The following is a 16,766-nucleotide window of genomic DNA, read 5'->3' on the forward strand; positions in this document are numbered from 1 at the left end:
ACCACACATTCATAAATAGGTGATAATTGTCAATAATGAATGCAGACAAGAGACATCATGACTTGACCTTTGATTTAAGCTATCATTAATTATCATTAAAAAAATGTTGATTGATATTTCTCGACATTTGACCTTTCATGAATTAAATTAGATGACTTCAAAGAGCATCAAGTATGATTTTGAGCTTTCATATTTGCTACTATTTCCAGTGAGCAGGATTCTTAATACAAACATTGAAAAATAAGGTTTACACTTTGTTTCAAATCACAGAGGATTGATCTGTGATGAAGATATTACCCTTGAGCTTAGTAAAATTAGCCATGTGATCATTGACCCCCACCACGCTTTACCTTAATTCACTACAACAAATCTGGTTGAAAAGCTAATAAGTTTGAACTTTAACCTGAGCAACATGGTAGATGTTGTCAAATAAATAATTATTTTATTTTTAACATTGTCAATTATTCATAGCATTCTAATATTGAATGACATGTCAGGCTTGCTACTGACAGTTTGGTTATGTTTGGGTTTTCCTGTGTTTAGAATCACTTCCTGTCCTGGTGCTCTTGTTTTGTCAGTTTTGTTTCCTGTTTGGTCCCTGTGTTCTGCAACACCTTTACTTTCTGTTCCATGTCCTGTCTGCACTGACAGGACTTGGGTGTGACCACTAAATGGTAACACCCGAATAAGTTTTTCAACTTGTTTAAGTCAGGGTCCACGTTAATCAATTCATTCTATTTAGTTCCACCCAGGTGTCCCTCCTTCAGTGTTGGATCATTATTCCTCTTCCTTTTGAGACCGATGCTTTGTGTGCTGTTTTGGTTCCACACTTCCTTGTCAGTAATCAATTGTTTTTTTAATTTGCATTCCGCCTGCCGTTCTCTGCATCCTTGGGTCACGCCGAAGCAATGCTCACCTGACCTTGACATGACAGTTGCAACCAGTAGCTTGTTAACAAAGTATATTAATCAATTCAAGGTTTTTTTCCTTCATTGTACTGGTAGCTCGCTTTTGACCTCTGCCATTTTGTCTTTGTTAGCTTGTACAATAAGTAGGATTCTTGCTTTTGGCGTTGTAATAGGACTTGTATCATGACCTTCTGCAAATCATCCAGAGCTACTTTTGCCATGTTTGCGCTGTTAATACTAAAAAAATACACGGGATTCTTGATTTGACACTGAGATATTCCCAGATTGTTTCAATATTGGTTGAAATGTTGAAGTACTGGTTAAGCCTATTTTAATGAAATAACAAAAAAAATGTAATTCTTGGGTTGGATAACTTTAAAATCCTAGGGTTATTGATTTAACATTGAGTACAATGAACACTTTGCCATGAGCAATGTTTAATATCTGGTCCGTTGTTTTTCGGAAAAAAAGAGTTCTTGTTTTGCCTTTCAGAATTTTTCCCAGACTGTTGGCTTATTGTTTGAACATTGCAAGTAGTATGTTACACTAGCATGGTGATGAGGACATTTTCAAATGTGAGTTTAGATGTTTTAGCATTGTTGTGTTGAGCAAAATTAAAATAAGCAAAATTTTTTTTTTAGAAATGCCAAAGAATGCCTCTAAGTTATAGGATTTAGTTTGATAAACACATTAAAGTGCACACTTACTTTCTGTCTTGATTTTCGTTGCCCATGCAAAATGAGACACGATTAATATAGAATAAATATATTTACGTAATCCTGATCAATCAAAAATAATCTACCTCATACCTTTTTAATTAATCTGATTTAAAAATATTATCTATTTCACATCACTACTTTTCTATGTAACACAACGCTGGGATGACGCTAGTTTAGCATGTTTACGATGTGGGTGGAGTAGCCAGAAATTGTAGAGAGATGCAACATTGTCATCATGTTATCGTTACTATGAAGATATTGTTGTATGTGTTCACAAAAGTTCTTATACACAACACTGAATTAACCAAATTGTTGCTTTTTTTGTAAAATATAAAAACATACAACAGACATTTTTATGATCGAAAAAAATTGAGTGTTTGAATGTATTCATGTTAGCATTTAGGGCAGCACGGTCCAACAGGGGTTATTGCGTGTGCTTCACAATGTGAAGGTCCCGGGTACGATCCCCGGCCTCTGAGTTTTTCCTGTGTGGAGTGTGCATGTTCTCCCCGTGACTGCGTGGGTTCCCTCCGGGTACTCCGGCTTCCTCCCACCTCCAAAGACATGCACATGGGGATAGGCCCCTCCCACCTCCAAAGACATGCACCTGATGATAGGCCCCTCCCACCTCCAAAGACATGCACCTGGGGATAGGTTGATTGGCAGCACTAAATGGTCCCTAGTCTGTGAATGTGAGTGTGAATGTTGTCTGTCTATCTGTGTTGGCCCTGTGATGAGGTGGTGACTTGTCCAGGGTGTATCCCACCTTCTGCCCATGTGCAGCTGGGATAGGCTCCAGTACCTCCCGCGACCCCATAAGGGACAAGCGGTAGCAAATGGATGGATGGATGTTAGCATTTTTGTTACCTTGCATCATTAATACTGTTTATTGTGAGTAACTTCTACAAATCCTGTTTCCATATCAGTTGGGAAATTGTGTTAGATGTAAATATAAACAGAATACAATGATTTGCAAATCCTTTTCAACCCGTATTCAATAGAATGCACTACAAAGACAACATATTTGATGTTCAAACTCATAAACTTTATTTATTTTTTGCAAATAATAATTAACTTAGAATTTCATGGCTGCAACACGAGCCAAAGTAGTTGGTATAGGGCATGTTCACCACTGTGTTACATGGCCTTTCCTTTTAACAACACTCAGTAAATGTTTGGGAACTGAGGAGACACATTTTTTAAGCTTCTCAGGTGGAATTATTTCCCATTCTTGCTTGATGTACAGCTTAAGTTGTGGTATTTTAGGCTTCATAATGCGCCACACATTTTCAATGAGAGACAGGTCTGGACTACAGGCAGGCCAGTCTAGTACCCGCACTCTTTTACTATGAAGCCACGTTGATGTAACACGTGGCTTGGCATTGTCTTGCTGAAATAAGCAGGGGCGTCCATGGTAACGTTGCTTGGATGGCAACATATGTTGCTCCAAAACCTGTATGTACCTTTCAGCATTAATGGCCCCTTCACAGATGTGTAAGTTACCCATGTCTTGGGCACTAATACACCCCCATACCATCACAGATGCTGGCTTTTCAACTTTGCGCCTATAACAATCCGGATGGTTCTTTTCCTCTTTGGTCCGGAGGACACGACGTCCACAGTTTCCAAAAACAATTTGAAATGTGGACTCGTCAGACCACAGAACACTTTTCCACTTTGTATCAGTCCATCTTAGATGAGCTCAGGCCCAGCGAAGCCGACGGCGTTTCCGGGTGTTGTTGATAAACGGTTTTCGCCTTGTATAGGAGAGTTTTCACTTGCACTTACAGATGTAGCGACCAACTGTAGTTACTGACAGTGGGTTTCTGAAGTGTTCCTGAGTCCATGTGGTGATATCCTTTACACACTGATGTCGCTTGTTGATGCAGTACAGCCTGAGGGATCGAAGGTCACAGGCTTAGCTGCTTACGTGCAATGATTCCTCCAGATTCTCTGAACCCTTTGATATTATGGACCGTCGATGGTGAAATCCCTAAATTCCTTGCAATAGCTGGTTGAGAAAGGTTTTTCTTAAACTGTTCAACAATTTGCTCACGCAATTGTTGACAAGGTGGTGACTCTCGCCCCATCCTTGTTTGTGAATGACTGAGCATTTCATGGAATCTACTTTTATACCCAATCATCCCAATCATGGCACCCACCTGTTCCTAATTTGCCTGTTCACCTGTGGGATGTTCCAAATAAGTGTTTGATGAGCATTCCTCAACTTTATCAGTATTTATTGCCACCTTTCCCAACTTCTTTGTCACGTGTTGCTGGCATCAAATTCTAAAATTAATGATTATTTGCAAAAAAAAATTTTTTCATCAGTTTGAACATCAAATATGTTGTTTTTGTAGCATATTCAACTGAATATGGGTTGAAAATGATTTGCAAATCATTGTATTCCGTTTATATTCATATCTAACACAATTTCCCAACTCATATGGAAACAGGGTTTGTAATTGATGTATTTGCTATTTTTTAATGGTACTTGTTATACAACCGTATTTGGTGTGTTTGTGTGTGAGGGACAGCTTGTGCAAGGCACTTTTAACAATCAATGATTTAGGACATTAACAGGGCTAATGTTAGCTTATGTGCAGCTAAAACATTTGCAACTTCATGTTAAAATGTTTTCTCTATTTGGAAGTGAGATTCCTGTTAGCTGAAATGTGAATATTTCTACTGACACAGATGACAGCTCATTATATAATTTTATTTTTCTTGTTTTTTGAGGTACACTTTGACGTATGTGCCTCTTCTAACTTCATGTCACATTTTACAAGGTTTAGTTTGGAGTCAAAGGTCATTAGTGTTTATGTTGGATTGGCTAAACCGAGTGATTGGATAGTGTCCGCTAGCAAAGGAACTAGCTAAGAAGCAAGCTGGATCAATAGAGCAAGCAGTCATCATTAGATAAAAAAAAAGAAATAAAAAAAAGGAATATGACAAATTCCACCATCGTAATGAATCTTAATCAAACAGAGCAAAGATACAGTTTTTGCTTTGTAATATGCTCAAGTAAAAGTAAAATGTATGTTGGATTAAAACTACTTTAACAAGTACAATTTATCCAAAAAGTTACTTAAGTAAATTCAGTTTCCTACTCCCCACCATTGCATTGGTTTAGCATCCTTTTAATATACAAAATGCAACAAAGTGTTCCTTCAATGTTTCTGTATGTGGACAAGCCGGTTCTAGACTAAATCACTGAGGTTCTTTCTTTGGCTGAAATGAAATCAGACTCTTCCTTCTTTAGGCCTTTCTCATGCGGAAGGCGAGCTGTTCACTCTGAAGGTCCAGGATGAAAAGATGGCGCAGCTGCTTGTACCGCCGGGACCAGACAGCTTTCGCCGCTTTAGTCGGGAGTCCCTCGCCGCAATCGAGAAGCAGATCGCCGACGAAAACGCCAAAAAACCAAAGGGGGAAAAGAAAAAGCGCAACGATGATGATGACCTCAAGCCCAGTCGTGACTTGGAAGCGGGCAAGTCCCTCCCCCTGGTATACGGGGATGTCCCCAAAGGAATGGTGTCCACACCCGTGGAAGACTTGGATCCTTACTACATCAATCAAAAAGTATGTTTAGTTCAAGTGAATTTACTATTCTCAGTAGTGTCAACCAATGGATCCTCAATGGTTTCATTTAGCTTCAAGAAGCAGACATAAGGAAGTAATATTGCAGCAAAACAAATTGCAAATGTGTTTTTTTTCTTTTCTGTGTGTATGTGTTCTCGTATTTCTACCCTTCTTGAGACACCAACAAGGAAAAGTAGCTTCCATAGGAGCACCAGTGAACAAGTTAGGAGTGAAATTATGGTCCCAATACTGAAAATCATTGCATCTAATAGACCATGTCTCATTTGCAACCCTGCTGGTCAAAATGAGGGTGGTCCCAAAAAGGAGGGATTTTTTCAAATTGACTGTGTGTCGCTTTTAAAAGTGCTCGCCCTCTAGTCAACATATGAAATAACAAGTGTGTAAAAAATTTGAAGTGCTTCCCCTCTGGTCAACATGTGTTCATCGTGTGTCTTAAATGTTTGTTCTAGATTCCTTTGTGCGTCTCAGTCTCTGTTTCTGTCTTGTTGTCTCTCTACTCGGCTGATGTAGCAGTTGATTGGGGTGCGCATAATAAATGAAAATAACATAACATAACATAACATATGAAATAACAAGTGTGTGTAAGAAATTGAAATGCGCTCCCCTTTGGCCAAAATGTATTTAAAAAATATATATTATGTATATAGAGAAATCCTATAATAACTTGAAGTAAATAATGAAGATGAAAAACCAATTACAAACAAAAAGTAAAAATTACAAAGCTTAACTTTTTTATATTTGCATAGTATGTATATATTATTTAGGGGCGGCATGGCGTAGTGGGTAGAGCAACCGTGCCAGAAACCTGAGGGTTGCAGGTTCGCTCCCCGCCTCTTACCATCCAAAAATCGCTGCCGTTGTGTCCTTGGGCGGGACACTTCACCCTTTGCCCCCGGTGCCACTCACACCGGTGAATTGAATGAGGTGGTGGTCGGAGGGGCCGTTGGCGCAAATTGCAGCCACGCTTCCGTCAGTCTACCCCAGGGCAGCTGTGGCTATGAAAGTAGCTTACCACCACCAGGTGTGAATGATTGATGGGTTCTACATGTAAAGCGACTTTGGGTACTTAGAAAAGCGCTATATAAATCCCAGTTATTATTATTATTATTATTAATGTTGTAAATACACATCTTTATACTGTATATCTAGAAAGGGTGGTCCTAAAGAGGTAGGCATTTTCAGAGGTCTCAAGAAGGTAATAAATAAGTGTGTTTTAGATTTGTGTGTGTACAAAAATCTTTGTCCGTGTCCAACTCTGTCAATCAGGAAACTTTAATTGGTTGTTTTTTTTACATGTGACTTTTGCTGCAGTTCTACATGTAGAAACTGTTTTTTTTTTCTAACTTCAGCTTTCCTTTGCTATGCTCAGCTAGCAGGCCTTTTGCACACAGTGATGTTAACCAGGCTGAATTTAGCTACCTTTTGTTACCCGTAGGTGCGTGACACTGTTGCTCGTTACCAGACTTATACTTTTGACTTGAATAGTTGAATAGTTATGTCACTGCGGTACTGCAAAATAGACACACACAACGCAACACGGACCGACACAATGTGTTTACACGCACACAAATCGCAACATGGAAACCCAGACGGTTTTTACACGGGCACACAAGTTAGAACAGGGACACACACAAGTTAGAACGGGGACACACACAAGTTAGAACACGGAAACACACAAGTTAGAACACAAACACACAAGTTAAAAGAGTAAAAGTAGAAAAGGTTAAAATAGTAAACGTGGACAAGCTAAGAAGAGAGTTAAAGTGGGCAAGGATAAAAGAGTAAAAAGATTACGTATATCAGCAGTTGAGCAAATATGATCAGTCATTGTTGAGTCTGAACAAGCGGGTCAAGTTTTGGTACTGATATGATTCATCTTCTGTCTTTTTGTCTCCCCCTCAGACTTTTATAGTAATAAACAAAGGAAATGTCATCTTCCGTTTCAACGCTGCTTCTGCCTTGTACCTCCTGAGTCCTTTTAACCCCCTTAGAAGAATATCTATTTGGATTTTGGTTCACTCATATCCTTTTTGGAATCTTCTTTGCTACCTCGCAGGTTGGTATTAGGTGCTCAATATCCACGGGCCATCTATACAACATCTGCAGCAACAATTGTTTCTAATTTAGCAACATTATAAAATTAAAATACAAAACAAACAAAAAATGTCAATGTATGTTTCAGTCATTTTAATTGTCTTTTTATGAATGGCAATTGAAAAACAAAAGGTAATTGGTTTATTTAAATTCATTGAAACACAAACATCTAAACTGAAAAACAAAGCATTCGTTTTTCATTTCTGCTGACTATTAATTTTCATTGTTATATTAAAAATGAAAAATAAACAGGTTTTTTTAGATCTAGTTAATGTTCTTCGGCACTGAAAAATAACTTAGTTGTTATGTTTCAAAATACAAATCAAATGAATCAATCTTTTTTTTTTTCATGACAAAAATGATGAGTATATGACCAAAAACTGCCTCAGTGCCAGTACTTAAAACACCAAATAATTACCACTGAGCTGCTTATGTTTCATGTTAATGATTCCACTGCTAAAGAATTGGCAGATTGGGTATTTAGTTGCTTGTATGCCAATTCTGGGATACAGTATTTGAAAAATAATCAAGCTGTTTTTGTTTTTTTTATATATAATTTAGGTTCGTTTTGTGCTCTTTCAAAGTTCAGTGACACACATTTTTACACGTTAATGATCATTTATTTGATACATTATACATCATTTCCATTTAAATCACTTTCTGAATTGTTGCTTAAATACCAAATGTAAAAAGTACAATTCTGTTCAATCTTAGTGTGTGCAGGACACACAATTGTAATATTTAGCAGCAAAAGCATATCAAACAATCATTTCAGATTGAGTTGTGTTAAGTCAAGTATTATAGATGAATGATATATTATTGCAGCTGTGCTGTTAATATACTATATTTGTCAATGCAGTATATTTTTGTGTTGTATTGCACATATATTGCAAATGTAACCCCATATGACTGTAGATGAATGCACAATAGTGATTTTATGACCTACTTTTTCCTTGACCCCTGTGTGTACATTGTTCAGCGTGGTGATCATGTGCACTATCCTCACCAACTGTGCATTTATGACACTAACTAAGCAGCCTGACTGGGCAAAGAATGTGGAGTAAGTATCACACAGTAAAACAAATATTGATAGTAATGATGATACCCATTGGAGTGAACACATTTGTTTTTGTCTCCAATAGATACACATTTACTGGAATTTACACGTTTGAATCCCTGGTTAAAATTTTAGCCCGGGGGTTTTGCATAGGGAAGTTCACCTTTCTTAGAGATCCATGGAACTGGCTGGACTTCTCCGTCATTGTTATGGCGTGAGTATTTTCACTCCCAAGTGCATGAAATGGTTATCACTTTAGCATGTGACTGCTGCACACAGAGGAAGTGACACACCATGTCATGTTAATGGATTGATTGATTGATTGATTGATTGATTGATTGATTGATTGATTGAAACTTGTATTAGTAGATTGCACAGTACAGTAGATATTCCGTACAATTGACCACTAAATGGTAACACCCGAATAAGTTGTTCAACTTGTTTAAGTCAGGGTCCACGTTAACAATTCATGGTATTTGCATGTAGTGAATTTGGTACAGCTGATTCTGTAGAATTCCTACAATAATATATGGCAAGTGTGAGGCAAGCTTCAGGTACTCAATCTTGAGCAAAAATAGAGAAGTGTGTAATTTTAAGCATTATAATTCAAGGCAAAATGCGAACAAACATGCAACATAACATCAGCAATGTACAAGTGTGTATTATCAGCGTAATTTATATCTGCACCTTATTGCTCTTTTATCCTGCACTACCATGAGCTAATGCAATGACATTTTGTTCTTATCTGTACTGCAAAGTTCAAATTTGAATGACAATAAAAGGAAGTCTAAGTCTAAGTGTAGGTCTAACTGTGGAAATGGATACCGTGTCTCTTATTGAAATTCCCAAGAGGCAGCATCTAAAGAATGGGACATAAACTTGGGGTACCACACAACTTGGTTTCTGAATAACATGTCTCCATACTTACATAGAAACATGTGTCTGTAAGATAAGAGCGGCCTCAGTTAGAAACAGAACCAGAGAGGCTTTGATAACCGTTGATGTATGGACGTTTAATACCTTTTTCACTAATGACTTTTTCCAGGTTAATTCTCAAGTTTTAGTTGTATGTTTTATTGCAGGTATGTCACAGAGTTCGTAAACCTCGGAAACTTTTCAGCTCTTCGCACATTTAGAGTACTGAGAGCTTTCAAGGCTATTTCTGTGATCCCAGGTAAGCCATGACAATTACACAATATAATGGATTATTAACACAATACACACATCTCTTTGTCTTGGATTGTATTGAACTGTAATGCTTAGTATGTTTTGCTAGTTACAGTACTTGCTTCTGTATGTATGCGGTCACAGTGTGTCCATAGTTGTATAGACTTACATAAAACTATTATTATTACACGCCATTTTGTGTGTCCATAGCTCTAATGCTAATGAGTGTGTGACTCCAAGAAGTGTAACTTTCTGTAACTTTGCACTTGTCCAACATGATAGATGTTGTTTATGAATGTTGTCATTCATCAGGTCATTGAAATCTCAGGGCGTTCAATCCATCGCAACTGTTTGGTTTGTGTTAGAAGACGTTTTGCCTGTCACCCGTGTAGGCTTCATCAGTTCTTGCTCATAGACTTAGGTTGGTCGGATTTAGTCCGGCGGCTGGTGCCAATACCCCAAATATTTATACTCCAAAACTATGATGGTGTGGCTGGGCAAGGACGGTTTTACCCTATCGTAGTGAGGAAAAACGACTGCTTTGATGCAAACAAGCAATCCTAACTGTCGAAGCCAACAACAGTCGTTCAAGTGTCATTTCCCCTCGTTAGCATTGAAGTATTGTGTGGCAGAACGATTGCTGTGGATCGACGACTCCAAAATAGTCTGAATAACCTACGTTAGCATTCCATTCAGTTGTAAACAAATGGCACAAATGGCATTCTGGTCACCTTTCTAACTCCTGTAATTTGTTGGAGGCTAAATGGCTGTTTTCTCCAATGTGGACTTGCAGTCCAAAAAAGGCAACTTACTGTCTTTGACATCCTCACCTGTGAACTTGATGTTTTTGTCCACATGAGTTAATGTGCTCAGTGAAGGCTTGCACTTCTTGGTTTCTGATATTCACCCATGTGCCATCCACATATCTGGACCAATTACTTGGTGCTGTTCCGTTAAAAGAGCTCAGAGCTCTCTTTTCCATGTCCTCCATGTAAAGATTTGCTACTAACCATGTTTTTGTCTGTGAAACATTGCCATGAATTGAAAGTATGTAGTGTTAAAGCAAAGTTACAGCTTTTGCTGAAATAGCTTATGCTGAATACCTACTTTTTGACTCACGCCACCCACTGGAACTCAAACTGGGTGTTATCAGAACCTTACAACACAGAGCTGATAATGGTCCTACCAGGTCACAGTCCATAGAGAAAGAGCATAGGTATTTGAGGGAACCCCTCAAAACCTGTGGTTACCCCAGCTGGTCATTTGTGCAAAGTGCATCCTGTTTCAGAAATACCAAGAACAGAGTGGATGAGGAGGAAAAAGGTAACAGACTAAAAAATAATGTCATTCCATATGTATCAGCTCTATCTGAGAACACAACATCCCAGTACACTTCAAAACAGGCAACACCCTAAGACAGAGGCTGGTGCATCCTAAAGACCGGACACCCCACACCCACAAAACAATCTGGTGTATGCTACTGTATCATTACTGTATGTAATGATGAATGCACTGATTCAAATATTGGGGAAACAAAACAACCACTAAGCCGACGCATGGCACAGCATAGGCCAAGAGTCAGCGGTCCACCTGCACCTCAGGGAGAAACAACACTCATTTGACAACAAAAATTTACAAATTCTGGACAGGGAGGATGGTATGAAAGAGGATTGACGGAAGCTGTGTTTGTCAAGGTTGAAAAACCATCCCTGAACAGAGGAAGTGGTCTGCGACACCAGCTGTCTCCCACATACAACAGGGTCCTTTCAACCATTCCTAAAAGACTCTGCAATTTAGCCTCCAACAAATAACAGGAGTTAGAAACATTGTGGTCACAGAAGCTGACCAGAGTGCAATTTGTGCCATTTGTTTACAACTAAATATAATGCTAACGTGGGTGATTCAGACTATTTTGGACTGGTAGTAGATGATCCACAGCAATCGTTCTGCCACACAATACATCAATGCTAATGAGGGGAAATGACACTTTAATGACTGTCGCTGGCTTTGACAGTTAGGATTGCTTGTTTGCATCAAAACAGTTGTTTTGCTCACCACGATAGGGCAAAACCATCCTTGCCCATGCACACCCTCCTGGTTTTGGAGTATAGGTATTTAGGGTTTTCGCACCAGCCGCCAGACTAGATATGACCAATTTAAGTCTCGCACAAGCTCTGACCAGTCTAAGTCTATGAGCATGAACTGATGAAGCCTACTGAGGTATTGGCACCGGCCCCTATACTAGATCTGACCAATCTAAGTCTATGTGCATGAACTGATGAAGCCTACTCGGATGAGAGGCGAAACGTCTTCTAAGTCCAGTTGCGATCGGTTGAATGCCCTGAGATGATAGATGTTATGTATCACAACCAACCAGGACAGAAATTTGGCCGTGGACCTTTTAGGCCAAACTAGCCCACTGAAGAGCCCAGATTGTGATACTATTTAACTTTAATCTGAATGTATTTTTGTCATTTTTATAATGTACTTATATATTTTTTTGTTTATGTTTTGGAGTAATAGAAATACAGGGCAAACAAATAGTTTGTTTTAATGCTAAACATTTATGTTTGGTGCGAAATTAACACCCAAAAAATATTTTGAAAAATACATTCAAAAAAAGTAAATTACTATGTGACATTGGACTTTATTCCACTAATTGACCCAATCCTGGTCATGGATCAATTCCTCATCCTCTGCTTAACAATGTAGCGTCACATATACCAGCACACCACAAGACACTGACAAATTACATAGAGACATTTCCCCATATACATTGTTTATGGTGTGACGCAGCAGGAAATGGCTGGGAATAAGTTGTAAAGCGCCCTGTCATTTACAAACCCAATTTCCATATGAGTTGGGAAATTGTGTTAGATGTAAATATAAATGGAATACAATGATTTTCAAATGATTTTCAACCCATATTCAGTTGAATATGCTACAAAGACAACATATTTGATGTTCAAACTCATAAACATTTTTTTTTTTTTGCAAATAATCATTAACTTTAGAATTTGATGCCAGCAACACGTGACAAAAGTTGGGAAAGGTGGCAATAAATACTGATAAAGTTGAGGAATGCTCATCAAACACTTATTTGGATCATCCCACAGGTGTGCAGGCTAATTGGGAACAGGTGGGTGCCATGATTGGGTATAAAAACAGCTTCCCAAAAAACGCTCAGTCTTTCACAAGAAAGGATGGGGCGACGTACACCCCTTTGTCCACAACTGCGTGAGCAAATAGTCAAACAGTTTAAGAACAACATTTCTCAAAGTGCAATTGCAAGAAATTTAGGGATTTCAACATCTACGGTCCATAATATCATCAAAAGGTTCAGAGAATCTGGAGAAATCACTCCACGTAAGCGGCATGGCCGGAAACCAACATTGAATGACCGTGACCTTCGATCCCTCAGACGGCACTGTATCAAAAACCGACATCAATCTCTAAAGGATATCACCACATGGGCTCAGGAACACTTCAGAAAACCACTGTCTCTAAATACAGTTGGTCGCTACATCTGTAAGTGCAAGTTAAAGCTCTACTATGCAAAGCCAAAGCCATTTATCAACAACATTCAGAAACGCAGCCAGCTTCTCTGGGCCCGAGATCATCTAAGATGGACTCATGCAAAGTGGAAAAATGCTCTGTGGTCTGACGAGTCCACATTTCAAATTGTTTTTGGAAATATTCGACATGTCATCCGGACCAAAGGGGAAGCGAACCATCCAGACTGTTATCGACGCAAAGTTCAAAAGCCAGCATCTGTGATGGTATGGGCGTGCATTAGTGCCCAAGACATGGGTAACTTACACATATGTGAAGGCACCATTAATGCTGAAAGGTGCATACAGGTTTTGGAACAACATATGCTGCCATCTAGCCGCCGTCTTTTTCATAGACGCCCCTGCTTATTTCAGCAAGACAATGCCAAGCCACATTCAGCACGTGTTACAACAGCGTGGCGTCGTAAAAAAAGAGTGCGGGTACTTTCCTGGCTTGCCTGCAGTCCAGGCCTGTCTCCCATCAAAAATGTTTGGCGCATTATAAAGCGTAAAATACGACAGCGGAGACCCCGGACTGTTGAACGACTGAAGCTCTACATAAAACAAGAATGGGAAAGAATTCCACTTTCAAAGCTTCAACAATTAGTTTCCTCAGTTTCCAATCGTTTATTGAGTGTTGTTGAAAGAAAAGGTGATGTAACACAGTGGTAAACATGCCCTTTCCCAACTACTTTGGCACGTGTTGCAGCCATGAAATTCTAAGTTAAATATTATTTGCAAAAAAAAAATAAAGTTTATGAGTTTGAACATCAAATATGTTCCCTGTTCTCAATTTGCCTGTTCACCTGTGGGATGTTCCAAATAAGTGTTTGATGAGCATTCCTCAACTTTATCAGTATTTATTGCCACCTTTCCCAACTTCTTTGTCACGTGTTGCTGGCATCAAATTCTAAAATGAATGATTATTTGCAAAAAAAAAATGTTTATCAGTTTGAACATCAAATATGTTGTCTTTGTAGTGCATTCAATTGAATATGGGTTGAAAAGGATTTGCAAATCATTGTATTCCGTTTATATTTACATCTAACACAATTTCCCAACTCATATGGAAACGGGGTTTGTATTATCAGACGGTTTAGAAGATATTTTTGGTCCTCAAGCGTGTCTCACGTGCCTGCATGGCCCCTGGCCAGACTGGGAGAGTTATCGTCTACCAAGGCAAGGTGCAGCAAAAAATAAAAATAGCCGTCCGTGGAATGACCCATTATTGAAAACTCTTGGTACGCCCCTGCAAATCCAGACGTTAACCACACTTTAGGTTTGTAAAGAGCAATAAAAACAAAAACTAGCAGACTCAAAGCTTCTTTTATTTTCCTACTGCCGTGCGACATTACATTTTTCTGCGAAATTACTCAAAGTTCCATGACATTCTGGAATTAGACACTTTCAAATGTTACTATTCTTGCAAATACTAAACTCTTGAAATAATATATACGCAATATTGTAACCTGCATTTTTTTTTGATGAGTGTGTGACTGTTTTTATGACTTTTTATATTTTAAGTATTTTGATTTGTATGGCACTTAATTTCAGTGTTAACTGCGATGACATTGACAATAAAGGCTTTTAGTCTATTCTACTCATGCAGTAAGGAGTGGGACAAAAGGACACAAACGTTAGCATCACTACAATAGCCACAATAACATTACAGTTACATTTTAACAGGCTATCATCCTAGGTTAGCTTATTTGCTAAAGTGTAATACCTACTCAGTGGCCTAGTGGTTAGAGTTCAAACCCCGGCCGAGTCATACCAAAGACTATAAAAATGGGACCCATTACCTTCCTACTTGGCACTCAGCATCAAGGGTTGGAATTGGGGGTTAAATCACCAAAATGATTCCCGGTTGCGACCACCGCTACTGCTCACTGCTCCCCTCACCTCCCAGGGGGTGATCAACGGTGATAGTTCAAAGGCAGTAGTAACAATGAAATAGAGCAAGCTATGCATCCCAGCACTGTAACACAAGTGCAAGATACAAGTAAGCAGCTTTAATATAGAAGCTCAAATACTTTATTCACTATTTCGAATGCATTTAAACATTTCATCCGTCGTCACGTCTTTCATTCACAATGATTGTGAATTTTAGGCAAAATTCCAAAAAACATGCAATTCCTATTACTACTATACTATGTATAGATCGATCCAGCAGTTCGCCAAATGATTCATTCACATCTCTGAAGTTAAAATCGCTTAACGGATTGCACCGATTATTTTTACACCCCTATTGAATATGCTTTAGTGTAAATGTTGTGAAAACTTTCTTCCACAGTCACTTAAGCCATATTTGAGTGTCTGCAAAATGTTAAATTCTTGAGGCATTCCCAGATTGCAAATTAAACCACGCCCCACTCTCTCCAAAAGTATCATAATTGATCCTTTTAAAACGTACATATTTTAAATATATATCTTGAAGTCGTCGCCACAAATATTTTTCTGACACAGTCAAACATCTTCTTAAACATTATATAGATTCAACCGGTCACATCGATTCAGACTCAGCATTTTTTTTTTTTTTTAAAAGCTGCATTTAGCAGCATTTATATCACTGTATGTCGGTGTTATTATTGTCAGGTTTAAGCACAGAACTATCTATTAAACAGAACAAGAAGCAAGGAATACTGCAGGGACAGAGTTCAATTTTGCTCATGAGGAGAACGCGTGGAGCTGCACACTCAGTTACAGTCTCACCCAACGCTCTGAGGCACAGCCTACGCGTCCCCCATTTTATTCAGGAGTTCCCTAGTTACATCGCTAAGGCTGCTTCTAAAGGGAAAGGTCATTATGCAAGCAGCTCAGTAGACACAATACGTGATTATTCAGAATGGAAATTTGCTGAGCCTCGTGATTTCGCCCTGTCTCTGCTTTGTCTGCCCGGTGTTCCCTTATCTTCGTTGAGGTACTGAGGTCCGTCCTTGGCTGTTAGCAGGCTGAAAAACAGAAACATCTGCGGCGAGGCAACTCTTAACTTGCAGTGGAAGATAACAAGTTGTGTGCCTTTGCACAAAAAGAAAAATACAGCTTGAGCACAGTTGATAATAACTATAGCAAAGGCCTTTAAGCATAAGAGTTGTGTGATGACATATATATAATTATTCTAACAATTATGCACATTCCACAATTACATGAAAATAATACTTTGTTCTATCTTTTTTCCCAATTTCCTCATTGCCTGAACTTCTCAGCCAATGACTGACAACTTGACTTAAAGTCCAAATAAGAACATCCACCTCCCTCTGACGTCACGACATAGCCAAATTACCAAAGCCTGCCAACACGCCAAAATGCATGAACCTTATGATTTGACGCTTTGGCATTGTTCAACACGCTTTTCCAACATTGTAACATTGTAAGTCTTAACCGTGTTAAACAATGCCAAAGTGTCAAATACAAAATTCATCGTAGTTCCCCGTAAAGGGGAACTGCACTTTTGGGGGGAATTTTGCCTATCATTCACAATCATTATAAGACACAACACACGTCTTTTTTTTAAAATTAGGATTTTAGAGATGATAAAAAAAAACACTTGGAAGATGTAGCTAATGGGAGTCATCGTTGCAGCCTTCAAAACCCTCCATCAATGTTTTGTATACACACTGTGAGTTTATATATATAATAATAATAAGTAATACAGGTTTATAACAATATG

General features: G+C 38.6%; 1 protein-coding gene across 5 annotated transcripts in view; it reads left to right on the forward strand.

The window, feature by feature from the left end:
* The window catches only part of scn1laa (sodium channel, voltage-gated, type I-like, alpha), a 121,104-nt gene that overhangs the window by 31,038 nt on the left and 73,300 nt on the right, over positions 1-16,766 (forward strand). For 3 of the 5 annotated variants that reach the window (XM_072914448.1, XM_072914444.1, XM_072914446.1), the window contains exons 4-8: positions 4,890-5,206; positions 7,130-7,247; positions 8,291-8,381; positions 8,464-8,592; positions 9,461-9,552. In XM_072914448.1, the coding sequence (XP_072770549.1) occupies positions 4,943-5,206; positions 7,130-7,247; positions 8,291-8,381; positions 8,464-8,592; positions 9,461-9,552 (694 nt within the window). In that variant the 5' untranslated portion in view covers positions 4,890-4,942. The remainder of the gene's footprint in view (positions 1-4,889; positions 5,207-7,129; positions 7,248-8,290; positions 8,382-8,463; positions 8,593-9,460; positions 9,553-16,766) is intronic. The other 2 variants (XM_072914445.1, XM_072914447.1) reach the window with 1 other exon arrangement.

This window comes from Nerophis lumbriciformis, linkage group LG13, assembly GCF_033978685.3.
Source record: "Nerophis lumbriciformis linkage group LG13, RoL_Nlum_v2.1, whole genome shotgun sequence".
In the NCBI taxonomy this organism is placed as follows: domain Eukaryota; kingdom Metazoa; phylum Chordata; class Actinopteri; order Syngnathiformes; family Syngnathidae; genus Nerophis; species Nerophis lumbriciformis.